This window comes from Anastrepha obliqua, chromosome 2, assembly GCF_027943255.1.
Source record: "Anastrepha obliqua isolate idAnaObli1 chromosome 2, idAnaObli1_1.0, whole genome shotgun sequence".
NCBI classification, from domain to species: Eukaryota; Metazoa; Arthropoda; class Insecta; order Diptera; family Tephritidae; genus Anastrepha; species Anastrepha obliqua.
In genome coordinates, this window is record NC_072893.1 from 24820986 (window position 1) to 24847735 (window position 26750).

Genomic DNA, 26750 nt, shown 5'->3' on the forward strand with positions numbered 1-26750 from the left:
TACTTAAATCAGCATACATAACTATTTATGTATGTATAGGAACTCCGAAAACAACATTAAAGGCATATTTCTGCATGAGAAAAGGGAATTGCTCATGTCTGTCTCATATTTCTTGTATGTATGTACTTATACATAAATACATACATTCCACGAGGTATGTCCGTGTGCGCTAACGGATAAATTATTACATCCAGTTGCAATTCTTTCCCCTCACTCCACCCAACAATTCAATAAATAAAACATAAATGAAAATTATACAGCAAAAATTGAATTTACCCAACGAACTCCTAACAGACTCCCAATTCCCCTGAGAACGAAATAGTCATACGATATGATACCAAAGAGAGCAACAACAACAATGTTAACAGCATTGCAACAGGAATAAAAACAAAAATGTAACGCACAACGAAGTCACAAAAGCGATGGCCGCTTGTAGTAGTTAAAGCGATTGAGGCGGAGCTCACGCGACCGGCTGTAGAAAACAATAGCACTTAACCACGCATACACGCGCATAACTATTGAGCACACAAGCCCGAGCATGAATGCTGCTACGGTTGCTGCTGCTGTTGAGTGAGAGCACCCATTCGCATTGCATTTGTGCGAGAGAGAGCACTAGCACGGGTTGATGGGTAAAAGTATCTAAACGCACACATAGATGAGTAGATAAAATCTCGGCCAAACACAGTGTTAAAAGATGCAAAAACAAAATGTAATAAAAATGTTTGTAAGAAGAGAGAAGGGTAGCAAATAGGCTGACGACATGCTTGGTGAGTCCTCTCGTGAGTTTTGCAAACTTTTCAGTTTTGCGGAAGCGCATTTTTCGTACTTTTCGGTGGCGGCACTTTGTACTTCTGCGCGCAATTCAACACCAAGCATACACAAAACACAAATACTTATGTAGCTATGTATATATGTATGTACATGCATATAAGAAGTCTCCGTGGCTGATCGATCGATTATCGCAGCGCGCTGCATCTGCACTGTTGGTTGATTTCAGAATATTTTTTGGACGATTTTATATCATTTTACAATTAAATACAATTTTTTTTTCGAACACCCTGTGCTGGCAGCAGTGTAGGGTGTATGATAAAGCAGCACGCGACAAATGCGACCGTAGCAAGAAAAAAGACGATGTGAAAATAATTGTTTGAGGGCGAGTAATTTATTTGCGTATAGCTGTATGTGAGGTTTGTGTGAGTATTGGTGTGAAAATACATGCATGCGCGTATCGTATGTCAACTTCAGCGCTGACTTCGCCTAGGAACTCCTCCTCTGCGCCGTTAGTAGTGCCAACAAACATTGAAGGTTTCTCCATTTTTTTTTCTCTCCTGTTTTTTGTTGCCTTCACTGCAGCTGCTGCAGCCACAAAAGACGCAGCGAATGCAAGCCATATCTCTTGTGAATTTGTGTTAATGTGCAGCAAACACTGATTTACTACCACAGAGCAACGTGCATACATACATACACACATACATACATACAGACACACAAGCATGGTTTGCTGTGTGTGGTAGTTTATGCCAGCGCAAGCTTAAATATTTATACACGAAAGTTTATGCGCTCTCGTACATATCCACAATCATACATACATACATACAGGGCCGCCCGTATGCCAATGTGACCATTCAGTTTTATCTGGGCAAGTCAGTAAATATTCGTGAGATTTACAACACGCTCACAATATTGGCTTTTGGCTTTCAGCATGGCGGCAGTATTTCGTTGGCGTACATAGCGTGAATCCGCGGCACGCTTTGTTTGTTGCACATTCCGTTGCATTGTCAACGCCACGGTCGCTTCTGTATTGGACGTACAAAGTGTAGAGCAACCAAGTATTTGGTACTCGCGGCGCATAAAACGCTTTACACAGAGAACTCAATTGTTTTTGTGTTTTTGTTCTTGTTGTTCTTGTTGCTTTAGCGAATCGCATCAGAACTCCCGTACAATTGTTTTCGGTGCATTGTGTCAAATAGAATTAATAAAAAGGCTCGAAAAATAAATCCAAACTAAACAAAAAAAAGCCATTGCAACAATCGCCCCTTCAACAGCAGATCGGTGACGCGTCACAACAAAGCGCACCGCCAAGAAAAAAACAAAAAGCAAAAAAAGAAAGACACAAAACAGTGCTGCGTTTACATTGAAACAGTAGCTGAAGAATTATTGTTATTGCAACATCACATCCGCCGCCCATTGCCAACACAACTGGGGTGCCGTAGTACAAAGCGCGCGCGTTGGCATCACCGCCGCCATCGCTGCCACAAACCAACTCTAATTAACTGAAAATCGCCAACTGTAATATTCATGCCGTCTATTTGATTTTGAATTGTCTTCTTTTGTTTCTGCATTACTTTATTTTTGTTTCTGTTTTCCTGGTTCCCTTACGCCGTCGCGCAATTCCATTGTTGTCTGCGTCATACGCCGCTGTCGCCGCAGACATTGAGTCGCCATTAAATTTTGTTGGTTTGTTGGTTGCACCGCTTACCGTTCGTCGTTCGCCATTCGTATTTGTTCCGCAGAGCCAAAGTGCGTTTCGCCGTTCGCTGCCATGTTGGTACCGCCGGATATGCTGGCTGCGCAGACGCGCATGATTTATCAGATGAATCGCTTTTGTGCGGAACGCGTACAGGCGCGCATGTTCAAAACGGCCACCGCCATAAGGGAAGTGTGCAAAATCGTGCAGGATATACTGAAAGAAGTGGAACTGCAAGAGCCGCGCTTCATCTCCAGCCTGGTCGAATGCAATGGCAGGTAAAACTCAGATTGAAAATTTAGCTCTTGATTTTAATGAAAAATTACCGAACCCAAGGTGGTATTTTTAATTTCATACATTGGCAGTAAAAGCTTAAGAAAGAAATGAAGAATTAGATGAAATTAATTTGAAATGTTAAAAGTGATTTTAAGCCTCTTCTATTCGCCACTTCTCTGCTCGCTATCTCTATGCTGACTTAACGAAATATTTACATGTGAAATAAACAGCAAATTTAACGAGCTAGATTTGGCGCTAGTGAGTGCGACACCCCATAAAACTGGTTTAACTCACTATTTTCAGCAACAAAAGTAATTTTGTAATTTAAGGCAGTTCTATCCCTGCGTTGCCAAAATATGTTTCCTTTATTGGGTTAAGGGTAGTCAAAAACCCGAAAAAATGACGATTTTCAAAAAAAATTTTTATGCTAGTCAATTACTTTATTTTACAAAAATAAAATTATAGCATTAATACATCATGTTTCGACTTGACTTTAGCAGAATTTCTAAAAACAAAAAATTAATAATTGTAAAAGTTATCGCTGTTTGTGTGGAGCCCGTTTCTCCAGAAGTCCTTGCGGTGATCATGACAAGTCCTCGGAGATTCATTTAAAATCAATCGGACAGGAGAAATTAGTTTTATTAACGGATAATCTTGTGCCTGATCAAAGCTTTTTTTCCAAAATTAACCGTATGGCGGCCTCAAATTATTTTTTTATCCATTGCCAGCAAAAGCTCAAGAAGCAAATGAATTGGATGCAATTAATTTAAAATATTTAAATCAAAGGTCATGGCTTAAGGGCTTTTACGCGGAAGGAGACTGAAAATACGATTAAAAAAAATTACATTTTTTAAATTCAATTTATTTTATTTAAATTTTTTAAATTTTATTAAAAAAAAAAAATTTTAATTTTTTAAATAAAAAAAAAAAATTAAATTTCTGACTTTTTTAAGTCAATTCGAACATCTTGGATAAATAAATTTCTTTACTGCATTTCTCGTGTTTCTGCATCGTAATGAAAATTCTGTTTATTTTGTCAAATATTGGTAAATCTGTTCTGGTTTTGGATATAAAACTGTTCAAATATTAAAGATCAGCCACAAATTATTAGTTTGTTGAAGACGAAATCCATTATTTTTGTGTAAGATTTTTGGGCAAATGATTTAAAACTGTTTATAATCGATCGTTAGCTCCTGGGACGATGTTAAAACTACGAAGATGCCGGTCAACTTCGATTATTTCTGTGATTTTATCTACATTAAACGACATTTTCTTAAGCATAAAAAATGCCCGCACGGAATCGACGAAATTAAATTTTCACGTAACACCATTAAAAAAAATAGTTTTACTTCAATTCCATTCCAGTAATCAGTAAAAGTTTTCTGGTAATGCAAACTAAATTGAAATATCAGTAAAAATATATATTTACTGCATTTTTACTGCTACTGGAAAGTTCCTATCTGTAATTTTTTTTTTTTTGGTGGTGAGGTTGGGTTAAAAATGCCTTCGCGTTATATAGGCTACTCATTTTTAACTCAATGCTCTTCAGCATAAGTTTCCATTCCACGCCTCTTTTTTCGGATAATATCCTGCACAAAATTTTCGACGGCATTTCATTTTTCTTCGCCTATCAACATTTTACCTCTCTGTATTCCACCTCTGGCATTTGAAGAAGTTGCGCTCCGCATCATCATACTCAGTATAGCCATAAATGAAATTTGGTACGTTCACCTTTCCCATTCGCAAAATACTTGCGAAAGGACCCATGTCCGGGCAAAAACTGCGTGACGTAATAGATATGATGATGCTTTCTTTCTACGCACTTTTTTTAAATCGGTTATAAGTCTCGCTGTCCATCTGCCGTACTTCTCAGAGTTCCAACTTGCCTGCCAAAGTTCTAATGAGTTCTAATGTCGAAGAAGCAATTTACTGGGATTATTGAGAATTTTGGCCCCCCCATTTCCGTTTGCGCTCTTCTGCTTGAATATCTATAGGGATGGTTCCGCTGATAACAAAGCCCCTGCTTCTGATACAGTTCTGTATGAAGAAGCCACTCTGAGAACGCAGGTCCGTTGCTCCGATTGCTGGGGTTTTCGCTGGCATTTGACTCTAAACGAAGTGACAAAGTGTCAAATGTTTCTTTTTCATGCTAATCGGCGCCAGTTGGACACACCAAGCGAAGCCAAGTCCTTCTCTACCTGATCTTTCCAACTCAGAGGAGATTTTCCTTGATTTTCAGATATTGCGAATGGACTCCGTAGTCGACAAGTATGCATGAAGATTTGGTGAAGGTTAACTACTGTGAAAAAAAATTTGCGACACAGGGGCTTCGGCCGCCGATTTCTGCACAATCATTTCAGACGGCAACGAAATGATATTGTGTAGATGTTTTTAGCATATCACCACCATATCTACTGTTACGTCAGCCCATCAGCTGATTCTTTCAAATTCGCTCAGAGCCGAATAACGGTCTGTTATTGAGCATACCTTCTCAATTATTTACACGATGGTAGTCAACAGAAAAATGGACACATCGTCATCTAAATTTTAAAGCTTAATTTCTTTTCATTTACGAGGATCAGGGCTTTGCTGACGATTTAGTTATCATGGTTAGAGGCAAGTTTGACTCTATTATAGCCGATCGCATCCAAATAGCTCTCGACATTGCGCAAGACAGGTGTCAAGAGAAAGGACTCTCGATAAATCCGAACAAAGCATTTGTGATACCCTTCAGCCGAAGATGGAAGCCAGGTTTAGGGACTCTAAAACTAGCGGGCGCAAACTTAATTCTATAATTCTATTGTCTTATAAAACAATAATAGTGCCAATGATCACCTATGTCTCGCTGGTATGGTGGCCAAAAGTAGACCAAACAAAGACTCAGATAACACTTAACAAGGTATACAGAATAGCCTGTCTGAGCCTAACGGGAGCAATGCGAACCTACCCCACAGCGGCTTAAGGGGGGAGCCTGGTTTATAAGGTCAAAAAATCAATTTTTTCCCCCCATTTTAAGCGATTCCTAATATATTTCAGAATATTCACACAAAGTTACAGAGCCTAATTCTCAATATTTCCGTAGATACAAAGCCAAAGGTAGGCGAGCGTTAGGTAGTTACGCTGTGACCGGACAGCTATAGTACAAACTTTATCTTCTTTTCTCGACTTTTCATTTTTATGATTTCTTTGAAAAAAACTAATGAAACTTTTGAAATGAATCATAGCTTGTTCCCTTCAGTATTAAATTCTCTTCTATTTGAACTAACAAAATAGATAAAAAAAAATGTTTCAAGATTTTTATACCAAGTTGAAGTGAATTTTTTTTTATAGAAATGCATTTTTTTCTTTAAAACCTCCAAAAAGTTGAAATTTTGGAATTTCTCTCAGTTTTCTTAGTTCGTCTAAAATAAAAAATCATGATAATTAGAAACCCATTTGAATTTTTTGCTTTAGCTAATAATTACGAGCTGTATCTTGTACACCAGTTGGAAACTCCAGCGTTGCAGCGCTCTACTAATTTCTATGTTAAACCTTTTTTTCAACTTATTTTAACCAGTACAAAAATTTTTTATACTTTTTAAATGTTCATTAAAAGATAGAAAATACTTTTCAGTGCTAAATTAATTTTTTCCTTAAAAAAAAATCGCAAAGAGATGCAATTTTTAGACCTCATAAACCAGGCCAGGTCGCTGGACTCATTCCACTCTATTTTGTAGCCAAAGGGACGGCAGTCAATGTAGCTGTAAGACTTCCTAATCTATTCCATCTCAAAGAAGGAAATCTTACAAAGCATGTAAGCATTCTGGATTCAATCCTGAACTCTCCGTGCTTTACAGTCCACGACCGCTCAGAGTGGAAAAACAATGAAATACCCTTAAACATGCTGCACAGGTGTGATTTACTGATGGTCCAAAATGGAAGACGGTAGTGCCGGGGCTGGATCACATTTCAAGAAAGAAATTGCAATGGGAAAACCACTTCCATTTTCCAGGCGGAGGTCCACGCCTCAGAGCTATGTGCCAGAGAATGCCTCTAGGAGGGCTCGTCTGGAGCAAATATCAACATTCTCTCTGACAGCCAAGCAGCACTAAAATCGCTAGATAGGTTCTCCTCATTCCTATCAAAGTTGATCTGGGAATGTTTCAAAATTCTCGAAAGTCTAGCATCAACAAACTTTGTTACACTGATACGGGTACCGGGATATGAGGAACACAAAGGGAATGAAATTGCGGACACTTTAGCAAAAATGGGTACAGACACTCCCTTCATTGGTCCAGAATCTTTCTGCGGGATGAACAGTAGCTTCAAAAGTGCCTTTTTACGTGAGCGGGAACAACGAGAATTAATCGATTACTGGAGAGCCCAATCGGGTATGTGGCAATCAAAAAGACTCGTACATCCAGAAGGTATAAAGGTAGAGGCGATCCTTAACCTCAGCAGAAAATACATAAAACTCTGCACTGAACGGCTAACAGGATTACAATGTCGCAATTGCGAAATGGAAAAAATTTGTGTGGCAGAAAATGATTCTTGTAGAGCACACGAAACAACTGCCTTGGCACGACGCTGACTAAATTATCTGGTAAACGGGGTTATAGATCCAAACGTCCTGGTTGAAATTAATCGTATAAAACTGTTTGAGTAGGCTACAGCTGGCTGCCCACTATACGAGTATATTTTCAGGCAGCAGTGCACAATTGGCCATTTATATTAGGTGCACAACTAAGTTCTTGCTAAAGAAAATACAACTTTATTCTGAAAAAAATGGCTACAAGTGAATCATTGAAAGTATTGCCCATCGTTGGCTACTACTTTTTCCCATCTTTCTGGTAGATCTCGTATACCGTCGCGGTAAAACTCTTCATCTTTTGAGGCTATCCACGGATCATGATATTTTCTGATGTCTTCATATGAATGAAACTGCTGGTTAGCTAGACCATGTGCCGTCGATCGGAACAGGTGATAATCGGACGGCGCAAAATCTGCAGAATATGGCGGATGGGGTAGGATTTCCCATTTCAGTGTTTCCAGGTAGGTTTTAACGAGTTTGGCAAAGTCAGGCCGAGCGTTGTCATGCTGTAGAATCACTTTTTCATGCCTCTCCGCGCATTGTGGCCGCCGGCCGCTTCTCGGGCAGTGCTCGGCTCAATCGCATCAATTGAAGTCGATACCGATCCCCAGTGATGCAGTAATGATTTCGCTTGGTTTTAACAGTTCATAATAAATAAGACCTACTTGGGCCCACCAAATACATAGCATAACCTTCTTCTTCTTCTTCTTCTTAATTGGCGCGATAACCACTTACGCGATTTTGGCCAAGTTTAACAAAGCGCGTCAGTCGTTTCTTTCTCGTGCTAACCGGCGCCAATTGGACACACCAAGTGAAGCCAAGTCCTTCTCCACCTGATCTTTCCAAGCATAACCTTCGCAGCGTGAATATTCGGCCGAGGCGACGACGTAGAAGCACGACCCGGTAGTACCCATGATTTTCTTTTCTTGAGATTGCTGTAATGAATCTATTTTTCATCACCCGTCACGATGCGATGAAGAAAACCTTACCTTTTTTGCTGCTGGAGAAATTGTTCACAGGCGAAAAAACGACATTCAACATCCCTTGGTTTTAGCTCATAAGGAACCCACGTCCCCTGTTTCTGAATCATTCTCAAAGCATGAAATCGCTTGGAAATGGATTGGCGGGTAACTCCTAATACTGAAGCAAGCGCTTCTTGTGTTTGACATGGATCCTCATTGCGCATTGCCTCCTATTCAGCGTCTTCGACAGTTTCTGGCCTTCACGCGGTCGGTCGTCAACATTAAAATCACCGTCTTTGAAGCGACGGAACCAATCTCGGCACGTTCTTTCACTTAAAGCAGCATCTCCATAAACTTTTTGTAACTCTCGATGCGCTTCAGTCGCCGTTTTTGTTTCGAATGAAAGAGGAAAATCAACACTTCCCGCAAATGAAGATTATTCGGCACCAAACCAGACATTTTCAAAATACCAAAAGTAAAGGGTGGTTACGGCTAAACGTCAACGACACCGTTGGACTTCTTTCTTTGGGGAAAAGGTGTACGTCGATAAGCCAGCAACAATTCAAGAGCTAAAAGATGAGATAATTCGGCACAGCAACGGCATAGAACCTCAATTATGCCTCAGCATTTTGACCATCGGTTGAAGGTGTGCCGCCGAGGCCGCGACGGCCATTTGGGCGATATTTTGTTCCATACATAATTGAGTTATACCAATATTATCATAATGAGGAGAAATGATAATAATTTTCTAAAAAAATTGTATTTTATTCAAAATCAACAACGGCCCTTAAAACTTAACCACCCTTTATATGATACCAAAACAAAATCACTAATGTGCCGAAGCAGTTTGTTTACCATATGTCTTTCTTGGTTTATGACGTTTAGGTTATGTTAGAACCAACTAGCACACACTGCTGACGGCATCTATTGACAAACAGCGGGAACTTAGTTGCGCACCTACGAATTTACAATTCTCTTCATTTTTATATTTTCACAATTTCAGTTATTTATTACTAATTGAAAGTCGATAGCTCAATTAAAAACTTAATTGCCTCAACTTCGTTTGCCTCAATTAAGGTGCATATCTGAACATAGTTTCACTCTCTCAAAGAACTGCAAGCATTCCAGCAAACTAAAGTGTGAAAAATCAAAGGTAGGTATGGAAAGCAATGCGGTTTTGAATGGATATTTTACACACACAAATGCGTATGTGCATTTCCTCTTATGTAAATAAATGAAAAAAAAATTTAATGTTTGTACATACCCACATACCCACTTACTCGTTGATCGACACTTCAGGCGGCGGAAAAGTGCCACTTGTTATTGAAGACACAAAACCCATTAAGCGCCTACGGCTCCGTATGTCTGTCCGCACGTTTCTCATTATCAGCTTGTCTGCGGTATGGCTCCTTCCTCCTTCTTCGATTTGTCAAAGTGTTACGAGTTGTGCAATTTGTCCGTCAAATGAGACGTTAACACGAGCCTACTTGAATTACGTGCTAATTGCTGTGGTTTGTCTTCATATGTTGACTTTAATGACTCTTTGAAGAAGTAATGGAAAACACTATGTACTTACATATTTACATGTACATATACACATGCAGTTATGCACGCAACTATTTTACTAATAAGCATTGCAAGTGTGAAAGGAATTATTTTTAAAATATTCTACGAGTATAACTGCATTTCCTCTACTTCTTTTACTTTTTTTACTTGAACAGATTTGAAGGCGTGCAGGTTATTTCGCCCAACGAATTCGAGATTGTTTTGTATCTCAATCAAATGGGCGTTTTCAACTTCGTCGATGATGGCACCATGCCCGGCTGCGCAGTGCTGAAGCTGAGCGATGGTCGTAAACGTTCCATGTCCCTATGGGTGGAGTTCATCACCGCGTCGGGTTATTTGTCGTCGCGCAAGATACGCTCTCGCTTCCAGACATTGGTGGCGCAGGCGTGTGACAAGAGTATTTATCGTGATATGGTGAAAATGATCGGCGATACGACGGAAGTGAAGATGCGCGTGCGTGAACGTTTCATGGTACAAATAACGCCAGCTTTTAAATGTTCCGGCATATGGCCACGTTCGGCCGCGCATTGGCCACTGCCGCACATCCCTTGGCCACATCCGAATATAGTGGCCGAAGTGAAAACGGAAGGTTTCGATCTGCTATCCAAAGAGTCCATTGTCATGCAGAATAAGAACAACAATGCCGCCATGGAAGGCGATGCGTGGGTGTTGAGCTTTTTCGAAGCGGAAAATCGACTTTTGCAAGGTGAGTTCAATACGCAGGCAAATAAATAGCAAAACCAAAACAAACAAAACAGTTGTCGCAGTGGAGGTAAGTTTCTGCAAGGCATGAACAAAAACCCAAAGTGTGGTACCTACAGTAGTGGACCCTAAAATCTGGGTACACAAAAATTTCACAAATTTTTATTATGTTTTTGCACGCGTCAAATTTTTGTCAAAATTTGTTTCAAGAATGGATATGTAAATATACATACATATGCACATATATATATATATATATATATACAGCCATGGTCATATAAATAGCACATTTAGACTTTGATAGCAAAGAGTTCAATTTGTTTTTAAATAACTATTTTTTATTGGGAAAAAAGCAACATAAAAAATAAAAAAAACTTATTTACTTCCACTTGTCAAAAAAGAATTTCAGTTCTGATTTAATTTACGAGAACGTTGATAACTCCCGAAGCCTCCTGGACACATAAATAGCACATCCTAAAAAACTCCAAATAAAAGCAAAAATAGTAAACAAATCAGATAGTTACGTAATAATCTTGTCTTACCAGATTAGTATTTTGTACTATATCCAACGTTTTTGATTAATTCTTCAAGCCGTCGCTCCACGTTTTCTACAATCTTGTGGCATCTTTCCTTTGGAATCGAGTACCAAGCCTCCACAACTGCTGCCCACAAATCATCAAAATTTTTAAAAATTTTGTTAGCGATTTTGACCTTAACGCCATTCCACAAATTTTCTATTGGATTGAGATCAGGGCTCTGCGCCGGCCAATGCAGTACATTAATCTCTGCTCTTCTGAGCCATTGCTTCACTGTCTTTGCAGTATGCTTTGGATCATTGTCCTGCATAAATGTCCAATTTAATGGCATAAACTCAACCACAAATGGCTCCATTTTATTCTGGAGTATATCTAGATACTGAAATCTATCCATTTTATCAACCGCGCGAACAATCGCCCCAACACCGTACCAGAAAAAACCTCCCCAATCCAAGATGCTTCCGCCGCCGTGTTAAATCGTCTTTTTTGTGTATCTAGGATTTAGCGCTTGATTTTTTGGACCACGTACAATGTTTTCCCATCTGGTCACATCCTATTTATTTTGGTTTCGTCGATTCAAAGTACGTTTTTCCAAAACTGAATAGATTTGTCTTTGTGGGCTTTTGCAAAGGCAAGTCGGGGTTTGATAAGTCTTTTTGAGAGGAGTGGTTTTTTTCTGCTTATACGGCCAAACAGCTGGGCTTCGTTAAGTCGCCTTTCTACAAGCTTTCTGGACACCTGTGGTTTATTTCAAGCATTATTTGCCTTGCCGACTTAAAAGGAACTGCTTTGCTCTTGCGTATTATAGGTCTAACCACATTAACATCAGTTTTTCGCGGCTTTGGTTTTCTTTCCGTTTGCTTAGATAGAATGAATCTTTGTTAACTAAATTAAGAGCATTATAAACCATTTTCCGAGAGCCCATCATCATTTCAGCTATTTCTGCATAGCTTTTTCCGTTTTGACTCCTAAGGTATATGAGAGCTCTTTTCTCCGGCGTGCAATATTTTTCACGTCCCATTTTTAGTAATTAATATTGTGTCAGAAATCAAATAGATTAACGAAACCAACGCAAGACTGAGTCTTGTCGAGGCCCGAGAGGAGTGAACAAGGAAAAAAAAAGAAGAAGATTAAATCTCTTGGGTGTTGAGGCAACATTTCGCTTATCTGGGGTCCAGGACATAGAAACATAGAGGGAAGATGTGAATTGGTCTCACAGACCTCCTACCCGGCCATCGGAATCCCCCTGCACAACTTATTTCTCAGGAAAGCGAATGCTATTTCGAAAATATTTTGGCCCCCGTACAATGGACACAGAGCGCAGAAAGTGCTGGGGATTCCATGTTATTTAATTTCTAAAATCGTTGCTGTGTTTACCGGTTATTGGTAGGGTTACCATTTAACCCCTATTGCAAAAGGTGAGAGAAGCTTTTAGAGAAGGAGTCTATTAAACACTTTCTCTGTGAATGTCAGGGTTTGGCAGGTAGACGGCACTGGGTGCTTCTTTCAACGACCTTCCTAAATCCCATCAACCTTCACTGTTAGATCCACAGCTCTGGTTGGCTGTAGATATCTGCTCATTGGAGGTGTCATAATGGTATCAAAACAGCGCTTCAGTGCTACTTAGGGAGTGCCAGAGTGGTACTTCAACCATCCTACGTACCTACTTACCCTGTAATAGTTCATATTATAAGCTCAAAAGCCGATAGCCTTAATTGTGAGTGCGTTATAATTTTTATTATGAATTAATTTATAACAAATAAAGATTTATAATAATAAAATATTTTGGGGGAGTTAAATAATGTAATGAAAAGTTTCAACTGCAGGTCTGAGTCAGAGTTTCACTAATCTTAGAGTCATAACATTCATGCGTCGCTTTATTATTTATTATTCTACCTCCTCCAGTGCTAAATTACGGGTAGCTTTAGCGCAAATATACCGACCAATGTGTACAGCGTTTGATTGAAAAGTAATGAGCCTTATTTTTTTAAGCAGTTTTATTAAACCTTTTGGCTTATACAACTAATATTCTTCAAAATAGGACCCTTGAGCGTCAATACACCGCTGCTAGCGGTCTTTCCACTGCAAGAAACATTTTTTAAACTCTTCCGCCGTAATCGCGTTCAATTCGGCTGTCACAGTTTTTGGATCGCCTCGATGGAGTCGAAACGCCTCCCTTTCAGCTTTCTTTTCAGGCGCGGGAACAAGAAGAAGTCCGGAGGGGACAGGTCTGGGCTGTAGGGAGGGGGGGAAGCACCGGAACCCCCATCTTGGCCAATGCAGAGGTGCAGAGGAAGGCGGTGTGCGCCGGCGTATTGTCGTGATGAAAGGTCCAATTGTTGATGAGGTCCGGCCGAACCCAGGCGACGCGGTTTTTCAGCCGAAGGAGCCCTTCTTTGTAAAATGCCGCGTTTACAGTGCTTCCTGGAGCTACAAACTCCTTGTGGAAGATGCCTCGAGAGTTAAAAAAGATGATCAGCGGCATTTTCGCCACTGAAAAATCCTAACACACTTTTAAAACAGCTTTCACGCGCGGAGTGATGTTGACTGCACCGTTGTTGCTAGCGAACTGGGACCGGTTTCTATTGGAAGGGGAAGGTCCAACGATAATTTTCCCCCACCAGCCGATTCGGTTGATCGCTTGGCAGACGCTCCGCGCGGGAAGGCTCATTACTTTTCAATCAAACCCTGTATGCCTTACAGATCCTCCAAGGTTTCTATGCATTATACAGTGGGCTTTTCAGCACTGTTTTCAGTAACTGCTTCAAATGAAAACTTCTATGTAAACGAACACTACTCACCAAATGTCTACATAGAACGACTCACAACCAAAGTAATGCCGCCATTTCACTTTTTCAAAAAACATAAAAGCCAGTTTATAGTAAATGATGTATTTATACCAGTTATATTTTAAAAATTTATATTTATATTGTATTTATAGATATTTTCTAATCAAATACTTTAAATTCTGCACGTATTACTCGGTCTCTTAAGGAAATTAATAGAATTTTTTATAGTCTCGACCTTGATTTCGCCCTGCCCAGATCTTTATTTTTTTCTAAGCTGGAATTAAATTATTTTATCTTTAAATATTCTATTATATTTAAGTCATTTGGCACTTCTGGACTAAAGGTAAGGATTTGTAGCTATAATGAAAGATTTCTTATATTTAAAATTTTTCTTCAAAATTGCACAAACATTAATTTAAAATTTTCCATTTTGTTCCATGAGCACTAATTTCTATCATAAAAATATATTTATTCTCTCTTTCTTTCTCTTTATCGCTCTCTCTCTGTCTTCCTCCACTCAACTTTCTCAGGTGGCTGCCGTCGACGCTGTTTAAGTATTCTCAAAACATTGCGTGATCGTCACCTCGATCTGCCCGGCAATCCGATCACCGCTTACCACCTGAAGAATCTGCTGCTCTACGAATGTGAAAAGCATCCGCGTGACTTTGAATGGGACGAAGCGTGTATTGCCGATCGCATCAACGGCATCTTCCTACAATTGATCTCATGTCTACAATATCGTCGATGTCCACACTACTTTCTACCGACACTGGACATGTTCAAAGGCAAATCGCCCAGTTCGCTCGAACATGCCGCGAAGCAGGTTTGGCGTTTGACGCGCGAAATGTTAACCAATGCGAATGCATTTGAAAAACTCTAAAGCAACTGGGAGTATTTATCTTAAAAAAAATAAAAAATTAAAAAAACTAAAAATACCTATAGAGCAAAAAATGCAAAGAAATTCGCAACAACAAACGCCGCACATTAACATTAACGAAGGCATTAAGAGGCGCGCGAATGTAGCGAAATGTGCGAACGCCAGAATTTCAAGGTGCTGAACGCAACTCGTGCTTATGTTCGTATGTATGTGCATAAGTGTATGTATGTATGTATGAGTGTTTTTTTTTCTTCTTTTGATTGGAATGCATTGATATTCGCCTAAGTATTGGTACCAATTGGCTGCTGTGTGTGATTGCATTGCGAGTCTGGTGTTCGGCTGGGGCGTGACGGCCATACCGGCGAACTTACATTTGTTCTTGCAGTTATGCATACCCACATACATACATACATACATACATACATACATACATATGTGCATATGTGCATATATTTTCGTTTGCATGCTGCATGCCACATCTCTATGAAGTGCTAAAAAATCGCATTAGATAAAATCTGCAACAGAAAACTACTTCATTTTCGAATTGTATTCGTGGCAGTTTAGCAGACCTTCCGACATGAAATCTACAGCAGCCGGCAAAGAAGCAGATCTACACTGATATGAGCGCGAATACTCGTATTTATTCATTTGTGTATGTATTTACATACACATGTACATACATACCGATGTTCGCACACATGCTTGCCTAGATTTGCTGTCATAGATAAAGTCATCTACGGGATTATCCATGCGTTCAATTTCTGTTTTACTTTCATAGCACTCGTAATTTTTTTTTTGGTTTTTTTTTTTATTATTATTGTTAAAAGGGTACAAACTCATACATGCATACGCACATACATACATACGGGCATGTGTTCGACTGAAAGGAAATCTACTTCCTCTGTTAATGCATTGGAATCTCTGCGTATGCCTCAAAAATGTTGAACTCAAATTTTTTGCGATCACTAACTAGGCAATAAGGCTTTCACGAAGCCGTTAAGCTTCTAACTGTGTATACGAAAATTTTAAATAAAAAGTGCTACTTCTTTAATATACTAGCAGTAAGCTTACACACACACATACACACATATGGGAGAAAAAACATTTTGCTTAGTGAAAAATTACGATTTTTGAAATTTGAAAAAAAAAATTAATAGAATAGAACTTTCTTCAAAGAAGTGCTCTAGAAATATAGGACCATTTAATGGATGCATAGAAATGGAACGCATTATATGTACATTAGGGTGCACCTCTCCACAAAAAAAAATCTGTACCATTCTTCCATCGGAATTATAAAATGTTTGGAAGAAATTTAAGATTTTCGTGCGCTGGAATGAACAATGTTATCGCCAAAAATTGAGTTTTTTCTATAATTTTTTTTTGTGATTTTTTTAAAACTGCAACTAAATTGTAAATAAAGATTTTTTTTAAATATTTTTTCCGAAACATTAGAGAGTTTAAGTTTAAAAGGTATGCTTAAAAATGGTTCAAAATTGTATCGACACAATTAAAAAAATTAGTTTTAAAAAATTAAGTTTGCGAAAGAAACTTGCGATGTGAATTAACTAACTTTTTCCAGAACTGAGCTGTGTTTGAAACTAACTTTTGAAACAAACTCTTACGACGACCGTCGTAGCCGAATTGGGTTGGTGCGTGACTACCATTCGGAGTACGTACGAGCGAATCTCCGTGCATGAAACAGCACATTGATAGAAAAAGTTTTTTCTAATAGCGCTCGCCTCTCGACAGGTAACAGCAAACCTCCGAGTGTATTTCTGCCATGAAAATTTTTTTTTTTTTTTTTTATTGAAATGTTATAAATTTTTATTTACATTCCATAAAGATTACACCTAGTATAAAACTAATAAGTAATTTTCATTTGACAATTTGAAGTAGCTTAAACAATATTGACAACTAAGTCTTGAGGTTTCTTTCTTTTCAATCTTCTTTTTACAGTTGCTTCATCGCTTAGTACGGAAGCTTCTGCGTTAATGTGTTTTTTTAATTTTTCAGCATGCTTAACTGCACAGAAATTGGCTGTGTCTGAGACGGTTTTTAAATTTAAATCCTTGTGCAGATCTTCATTACGCACGTACCAGGGAGCTTTAACGATTCCCCTGATTACTCTATTTTGGAGGCGCTGTATAATGTCGATGTTGGTCTTTGCAGTACATCCCCATAATTGAAGACCATAGGTCCACACCGGCTTTAGCACTTGGTTGTATATGAGAAGTTTATTTTGAGTTGATAGCTCAGAGTTTCTGCCAATTAGCCATTGGAGTTTTTGCATCTTTAGATTCAGCTCAGCAGCTTTGATTTTCACGTGCTCTTTCCACTTGAGCTTTACATCTAAAGTCATGCTTAGATACTTTGCACTATTAGCATTTGGCACTATTGCTGACAAAATATGAACTGGTTTGTAGATAATTTTTTTGTTAGTAAAATCCACGTGAACTGATTTAGTTTCGTTTAGCTTTATGTTCCAATTTTCAGTCCATGTGACTACTTCGTCAATGGACTTCTGCAGTTTCTGGATGGATTCATTTTCAGTTGATCCAACGGCTAAGATGCATGTATCGTCAGCGAATGTAGCTACTTTGCACATCTTCGGTACTGGTAGGTCTGCGGTATAGAGTAGGTACAGTACTGGGCCGAGTAGGTACAGTACTGGGCCATGAAAATAAGAAACCATCTGCCGTTTAGGGTCGACTTAAAACTGTGAATCCCTTCATTTGCGTAACAACTTCAAGACTTCTTCTTCTTAATTGGCGCGATTTTGGCCGAATTTACAAAAGCGCGCTAGTCGTTTCTTTCTCGTGCTAACCGGCGCCAGTTGGGCACACCAAGTGAAGCCAAGTCCTTCTCCATCTCCATTCACCGGCTGGTACCGCATCGAATATTTTCACAGCCGGAGCGTTTGTATCCATTCGGACAACATGACCGTAGCCGTAGGATCTTTATTCGCTGCGCTATGTCTATGTCGTCGTAAAGCTCATACAGCTCATCGTTCCATCGCCTGCGATATTAGCCGTTTCCAACGTGCAAAGGTCCAAAAATCTTCTTCAGAATCTCTCTGAGTCTTCCAAGCGTCGCCGCACCGGATGTTGTCATCGTTCAAACTTCTGCGCCATACGTTAGGACGGGCATGATGAGTGTTAGTTTTGTTCGAGGAGAGGAATTGCCGCGGTAATTGGCACAGATTGCAGAATCGCCCTTCTTATGGCGATTGCTTTCATCCGACCATATTTTGCATAGGAGCCATACCAGCTCCTCGTCGCCATGTTTGACTAGCTCAGCTGGCAGTCCGTCGGCTCCCGCTTCTTTGTTGTTCTTTAGACGCGTTATCGCTATTCTCACCTCGTCATGGTCGGATAGCGAAACAGCACTTCCGTCGTTTACGATTGAGATATCGGGGCCTTCACATTCTCTGTGACATGGGCAGCTGTCACTATTTAATAGGTTTGAGAAGTGTTCCCTCCATAATTTAAGAATGCTATGGATGTCGGTCACCAGATCTCCGTCTTTGTTATTACAGGAAAAGTGCCTCCACAAATAGATGTCCAAAGATGTGATATCACACGAAAAGTCTAAGAGTCTTCTAAGAACTTCAAAGAACCATGAATTAAGATCCAGTGACCTTTTTCACGGTTTATTCCAAGTTAAAGGAAAGGATTGAAAGGATTAGCACGTCGCCATAAACCTCTAATATCAGCTTCCATCATCATAAAACAACTCAATGTGTTGCTCCTTTACCCTTTAAAGAGTTTAACATTTATTCGTATAGCTATTTGTTAAGCGATAATCAGAGCTTCAAACTTCAATTTTAGTCGCTTCAGGGTACTTCCGCCCCCATAAAACTGATACGGCTATCATACAAAGATTTATATTGCTGTTTATATTGAACTAACCAGGATCTTCGAGGTGGTTTATCCGCACATAGAAGTCTTTGGGGCTTTTTACCCACATACCGGCTGCTCTTCAATTGTTGGGCACATAGAGAACTAACTGGCTCAACACTAGCAGTTGTAATGTATAATTCTTTATCTGGCTAGGCGTGTATGGGAGGTGGATGAGTGAGTCGCTGAAGTTGCACAGCCGCTACTCTCAATAATGAGGGGATTCTTAGCGGTGTACCATCTTTACAAAGGCAGCTGCTCCGAGAACGAAAAGGTGTAATCGTTTCATTATATTTAAGACAGATATATAGAGTCTTACTGCAACAAAACCCCAGGAAAATCTTTTTTTTTGTTTATACGAAATAATCTGAACTTTCCTAAAATACGCATTATAAGTGAATAAAAAATAAAAAAATAAAACATAAAAAAAGAATTTGCCTCCCTGCAAAATTTCAACAGCTGTTTCTAGTAACTTTTTACTCCGAGGTGGTAATTTATAGAATATGTGAGTAAAACTCTTTAATACACGTTACTATATACACATATATACATATATACATACCTATATGAATACATACCTACACACATACATACACTTTTAACATTAATCTATTGTATTTATTTTTCAGTAAATTTGTTATGGATTACTTAGTGTTATAACCAATGTATACAATTTTAATGTTTCATCAAATATATTATTAAAAACTTTTTAATGTTCACAAGAAAAGCTTTGTAATCCATTTTTATTGGTGGTAAGGTCATTAGCAGGTTTTTTAACTCGTGCGCCTAATATTTAATAAAAATTGTAATGTGTAAATATAAACATTTTCCCATTCCGTTCGAACGAAACACTTCATTACCCACGCAGCTTTTCCTTGATGAACGCCAACTAAAAGTAGTCATTTGATCCATTGAACAGGCCTAGGAGTAAATGTTGGTGTCTCATTTGGCAAAAATTCATCGACAGCTGAAAAACCTCAAATAAGCAAATTAAACTTCCAGCCATTATGAATGTTTCATTTCTTCGATATTTTATTTCAGTTATTTTTTAGTTTATAGTCTATGACACTAAAATTTCACAAACTAGATGACGCTACGATTGGGCGCAATGCGAGCCATGTGGGTTCGCTACCCGAAGCTGAAAAAGGAAGACAGGCGTATTATCCGAAAGAAGAAACGAGAGCCCGAAACACGTGGGTACGAGGAGCTTGAAATGCTGGCCAACGCGACGAAAGAACAACAAAGCCGAGCGAGTCGACGGACTGCCGGATGGCGGCTAGGAGCTGGTAAGGTGCATGCATCAGCTCCTATGCAAAATATGGTCGGATGAACGCATGCCTGCCCACCGTCAACCAACTGATTGAACCTTATCAGTGTGGCTTTAGACCTGGAAAGTCTACCATCGACCAAATATTCACAATACGCCCAATTTTGGAAAAGCCCCATGAAAGAAAAATCGACACACACCATCTTTTCGTCGACTTCAAAGCTGCATTCGACAGTACGAAAAGAAGTTATCTGCATGCCGCGATGTCTGAATTTGGTATCCCCACAAAACTAATACGGCTATGCAAGATGACGTTGCTCAACACCAGCAGCGCTGTCAAAATTGGGAAGGACCGCTCCGAGCCGCTTGATCCCAAACGAGGTTTCAAACAGGGTGACTCGCTGTCGTGTGACTTCTTTAACCTAATGTTGGAGAACATCGTACGAGCCGCAGAACTTAATCGCTCAGGCACAATTTTTTATAAGAGCGTACAATCGTTGGTACTGTTGACATTGACATCGTCGGTCTGAACAACCGCGCTGTTAGTTCAACCTTTTCGAATGTGGTTAAAGAAGTACCTCCTATCATCAAACAAACAGTCGGACATAGCGCAGCGAACAAAAATCCAGCGACTACGTTGGCTGGGTCATGTCGTCCGAATGAATACAAACGCTCCGGCTCTGAAAGTATTCGATCCTGTACCAGACGGTGATAGCAGAGGGAGAGGAAGACCTCCTTTGCTTTGGAAAGCTCAGGTGGAGAAGGACTTGGCTTCACTTGATGTGTCCAACTGGCGCCGGTTAGCGCGAGAAAGAAACGACTAGCGCGCTTTTTTAAACTCGGCCAAAATCGCATAAGCCAATATTGCGCCAATTAAGAAGAAGAAGTAGAAGAAGAATATACTAAATACCAGTATATTTTTCATCCCCTAATAAATATTTTAAATTTCTTACTCACCAGTACTTTTTTTAGCTCTGCAAGATGAAATTATTGATATATTTTTTTCTTTTTATAAAAATCACTGTTTCAACAAAAATTTATATTTTACACTGTATTTCAAATGATTTTTCTGCAAATCGAAATAAGCCGATCCCATGGGCTTTGAACAGTTTTGGGCGGCTCTTTTTGATAATTTTTTTTATTTTTTTGTTTTAAGAGGAACTTTTGTTGACCCCGCCAAAAGGCAGCCCTGGCTATTAGAGGGTTAAAGGCGATAGTGGGGAAAATATATATGAAATCAAAGTTAACTATTTTGCAGCGTCAAATTCGTTAAATAACAACCACATTTCATATAAAAGTTGAGAAAATTATGCACTTCTGTACCTGTCCGTATCGTACACAACTACTTTCATTCAGTGTACCGAAACTCTATACCCCACGGCATTGCTGGACTGCTTTTGAAATTAATCTCCCTGAAGACAAAGGTTATTTTGAACCCATAAAATTTGTCAACCACATCTGCATACGCAACGCGACAATCCAAAAGAGTCCACAAGGCGAAGAACAAAGAAACGAATCATACGCCTAATTTAAATGTCATTAGAAAACAATTAAAACAAAAGGAGTTAAAAGAACAAAATACCAACCAAAAATACCAACTGGCAGATTATCGTACTCTGAAGGAGATTTGTATGGTGTGTGACAAAGGGCCCAAGTTGAGTGCACAGAACAGGGGTTTGAGTGTGTTAAAGCACAAACGCCCAAGGAACGGAAACCACCGGAAACGAAGGCGCTGATGTGAATAAATGTCAACAGCAGGAAGCCGCATTGCACGAAAATGTCGCCGAAATGAGATTTTGGCACACAAAATACAAAACACAACAAATGTCAACGAAATGCCAAAAGATGACAGAATTAAAAGAACGCCAGAGAGGCAGAAGCGACTATTCAGCACGTGCTGAAAAGCGCCTCGAGTCACTGGTGTGCAGATGTATGCAAGTGTTGGTGTGTAGGTAAAGAACAACAACAACATGCCCGTCCAATCGATGGGCTGAGCCGGGCAGACAAAGCACATTTGTTTGACTGTCGCTCTCTATGGTGATGGCAAGTGCTTAGAAGCGACTGAAACAAATAAATGAAAACCGAAATTCGAGGAGTAGACGAAATTTTCACTCAGTTGCCAACCTTTAGTGGTGACTGGTGAAATGGCTCGAGTCAGCCTTTGTCGGCATATAATGCAAGCATAATTTGTCGGAAAATATTTTAAGTACACAAAACGTGCGCTATCGACATGTAACAGCACCAGCTACTCGGCTGGTCACGTGCAGCCAACCAAACTCACCCACCCCTCCCACGCTATTACAGCTACCAGCTGCCGTAGCCAACAAGCGCTCCCCCACACAAACACACACATACATACATATTTGAAAAAAATTGTGATTTTACTTAAAAGCATCTGTAGCATCACCTGGTCTTTCGCAACGACCCAAATGGCTGGTCGGTTGGCTGGCGGGTTGCGTAGATGGCTGTGAACTGCCGCACTTGCCATCATCTGCACGAGCGACTGGCAGCGGGGGAGTGAGCAGTTTGCTGTGGTGTTTTTTTTGTTTGCTTTGTTTTTGCTTTTTGGTCTTTGCGACCGCAACTTCGTTTCCTTAATCAGCTGCATGAATTGAAATCCGCTTTTGTAAGCCTCGTTGCCATTCTCTACGCTGCGCAGCGCTGCTCTGCGTTGTTATGGTTGGCACATGAAATGCGATACTTTTTCAATTATACTCGTGTGTGAGTGTATGTGTGTGCATTTGTGTGTATGTAGTCTCTTACCCCCACTCCTCATCGATTCGCACACTTATATCATTTTTCTTATATTTTTCTCTTTTCATTTTTCAAAGGTTCGTGCTTGGGTATAATTTGTTATTCTTGCTCTCCTACACACGTCTCTGCGTTTTTACTTACCGCGGTTACTTAACTGCTACGCTGCACTTTTCATTCCATTGTTTCATTGTTTACGATCATTTTTATAAACAGATGGATTCCGTTTTGGCATTCCCATTATTATTTGCCCGTTTTTCGTGTGCATCACCGGTGGTAGGCACTTTTTCGCGTTTCGTACAATCATCCATTATTCAGGAAACTTAATATTTTTTATTAATTGTTAATGCAAGAAAAAAACTGAAAAAATAAATTTTACGACTTGCTGTATTGATAGTTGGAATGCATAGTTTTCACTGATTATAAAAATCGTCCGATAGATCTTAGGCTTAGGTAAAGAAGGTAAGGGCGTACTAAAATATATCCGTATGTGTGTATGTATGTATGTATGTGTATGTATGTATCCATATGAAATTTGAAAAAAGTATGTAAGTCTGTACAACCAACTCTTTTTTACACGGCTGATAGGTTGCCTCGAATTCGACTAAGAAATCACTAAAAAATTGCATGCGACATAATATAAATTAAGCCCTGTAAGTTGATATAAATTCAAATCTCTTCTTCATCTTAATTGGAAGATGGCTCCATATGTAGAAGTCCACGCAAATGGGGAAATTCCATAATCGCCACTCACTTGGGCGTAGACAGGACGATTATTCTAAGGTGCGCAACTAAGTTCCCGGTGTTTGTCAATAGATGCCGCCAGCAGTGTGTGCTAGTCGATTCTAACATAACCTAAACGTCATAAACCATGCTTAGACATATGGTGAACAAACTGCTTCAACACATTATTGATTTTATTTTTTTATCGGATACTTTTGGTTTTGTGAAAATGTCTGAATTTGTGCCGAATAATCGTCATTTGCGGGAAGTGTTGATTTTCCGCTTTCATTCGAAAAAACGGCGGCTGAAGCGATTGGGAATGATTCAGAAACGGGGACTTGGGTTCCTTATGAGTTAAAACCAAGGGATGTTGAACGTCGTTTTTTCGCCTGTGAACAACTGCTGCCACGGTAAAAAAGGAAGGTTGATGAAAAATGTGTTCATTACAGCAATCCAAAGAAAAGAAAGTCATGGGGACTGCCCGGTCATGCTTCTACGTCGTCACCTCGGTCGAATATTCACGCTGCGAAGGTTTGCTATTTATTTGGTGGGACCAAGTTGATGTTATTTATTATGAACTGTTAAAACCAAGCGAAACCATCATTGGAGATCGGTATCGACTTCAATTGATGCGATTGAGCCGAGCACTGTGCGAGAAGCGGCCACAATACGCGGATAGGCATGAAAAAGCGATTCTACAGCAGGACAATGCTCGGCCTCACGTTGCCAAACCCGTTAGGACCTAGCTTGAAACACTGAAATGGGAAATCCTACCCCACCCGCCATATTCTCCAGATATTTCGCCGTCCGATTATCACCTGTTCCGATCGATGGCACATCGTCTAGCTGACCAGCAGTTCCATTCATATGAAGACCATAAAAAATGGCTTGATCCGTGGATAGCCTCAAAAGATGAACAGTTTTACCGCGAGGGTATACGAGATCTACCAGAAAGATGGGAAAAAGTAATAGCCAACGGTGGGCAATAGTTTCAATGATTCACTTGTAGCCATTTTTTTCAGAATAAAGCTGTATTTTGAGAAAAAAACAGGAGAGGAAAAATATACAGACATTTAGTAAACTCTTCTTTTTAATTGGCGCGTTAACCGCTTACGCGATTTTGGCCGAGTTTAACAAAGCGCACCAGTCGTTTTTTCCTCTTGCTAACCGGCGCCAGTTGGACATATCAAGTGAAGTCAAGTCCTTCTCCATCTAATCTTTCCAACGCAAAGTAGGCCTTCCTCTTCCTCTGATACCAACAGCTGGTACCGCATCGAGTACTTTCAGAGCCGGAGTGTTTGTATCCATTCGGACGACATGACCCAGCCAGCGTAGCCGTTGGATCTTTATTCGCTGCGCTATGTCTATGTCGTTGTAAAGCTCATAGAGTTCATCGTTCCATCGCCTGCGATAATCGCCGCTGCCAACGTGCAAAGGTCCAAAAGTCTTACGCAGAATCTTTCTCCCAAGCTTCTGCGCCATACGTTAGGACGGGCATGATGGGAGCCTTGAAGAGTGGTAGTTTTGTTCGTCGAGAGAGGACTTTACTGCTCACTTGCCTACTCAGTCCAAAGTAGCACTTGTTGGCAAGAAATTCTCTGTTGATTTTGAAGGTGTTAATGCTGGTTCCTAGTTAAACGAAGTCTCTTACAACCTCGAGTAGTAGTAGTAGTATTTATTGCAAATAAAAGTAAAATATAAAAAATTTGAAATTTACTTATTATAATATTAAGAAAAAAAATAAATATTTAAAATAATTTAATGACAATGGCATGAGCCGTCTGTTGATTTATTTTTCGTACAAAACAATTATTCCGTTAACGGTTTTTAAAACCAGTTAAACTATTTTATTAAGTAATCTCTGTATCTGGAGGCAAATTTAATGACACGCAAAAGTTTATCCCAATGATCATTTTCCCCATTGAGAATCTCAATCAGTTGTGAATCACTTAAGGTAAATTTTCGGAAATTTTGCTTTTCTATATTCTCTTAATATTGGGCAGCGCGCCAGGAAATGTGCTATGTTTTCAAGCTCGCCTAAATTACACATTGAGCAAGTTTTATTTTCTGTAACAAATCTGTTGTTATTTAAAATTACCATGTCACCTCTAGCCCTCAATTTCCACATGCTTGATTCTATATCATATTTTTTTTAAATAAACCAGACCTTTTGACCAATCTAATTCCTTATATATCCTACTAGTACTTTTGTATGTACATACATATTCATCCTAGCCTAGGTTAAAGCAATTTGGCATCTTCTATCCAGCTTTCTGATTGTATGTTATCTGTTCGCCGAATGACATCGTTTTTACTAAACAAGTTCTTTAGATCTCTAATCCAGCAGATTTCTTTCTTTATAACAATTTTGGGTAAATAATGCGACAGCCGATTTTCTGAGTATATAAACAAAATTCTGTGCATATACTTAAGGAACAGTTCTAAAGTGAACAAATGATTTTCTTGCGTGCCGGTTTCCAAAAAAAGTATGTATGTAGGCATATGTACCTATATATGGTAGCTTCAGATTTAGCTTTACAAAATACTTTTGCAATATATCAACTTCTTCAAACCACCCAAAACCCCACACCTGTGCTGCGTATGATTGTATTGAACGACAAACTGCAAGAAAAAGGTGCCATTTAGCTTCAAGTCCACGAAGCATTAATACCATTTTTTGTTGCAGCTGTTCTGTTTTCAACATGTTTTTTTTTAATTCATCTGAGGTGTTAAGTATACTATACTCCTAAGTAAGTATATCGAGACAAAGTCTGTATTTCTTCCTTACTGTAATACCACTTCTCCTCTTTACTAAGTTTTCTACCTTTTCTGAACACTATTATTTGAGGCTTTGCGCGGTTTACTTCAAGGTTCCACAGGTTGCAGTAGCTTTCAAGGTTATTAATCGTCTCTTGTAGTTTCCCTGGGTGATCCACTAACAAAATGATATCATCAGCATACATTAAAAGTCTCATATTTTTCTCTTCTATATTTAAACCTCCTTCTAAGCTTTCATGTAAGTCGTTTATGTGAAGAGCAAATAGTATTGGCGACAATAGGCATCCCTGTTTGACACCTGAGTTTGTTTTGAATGTACCTGAAATTTCTGAGCCATTCCATACAACTGTCCTTGTCGCTGTATATATTCGCTATGAACTTCACTAGTTTCGTTGCAAGACCAATATGGTGCAGTTTATATATCAAGGCGTTTCTTGATACTCTATCAAATACCGCTTTAAAGTCGACAAAATACGCGTAAACTTTCTTCTTTTCTTCGAATTTTAAATGGACAATAGCGGCTAAATTGAATATATTGTCGACTGTGGAGTAATTCTTTCTGAAGCCGGCTTGATACTCGTTTAAAATAC

At 39.4% G+C, this 26750-nt stretch overlaps 1 protein-coding gene across 1 annotated transcript; it reads left to right on the forward strand.

The window, feature by feature from the left end:
* Positions 1-2392: 2392 nt before the first annotated feature.
* Positions 2393-14951, forward strand: LOC129238698 (protein mab-21-like). The gene is made up of 3 exons (XM_054873817.1): positions 2393-2745; positions 9997-10547; positions 14399-14951. Exons 1-3 carry the CDS (start codon positions 2543-2545, stop codon positions 14746-14748), a joined length of 1104 nt encoding a protein of 367 aa, XP_054729792.1. The 5' UTR covers positions 2393-2542; the 3' UTR covers positions 14749-14951.
* The last annotated feature ends 11799 nt before the right edge of the window (positions 14952-26750 follow it).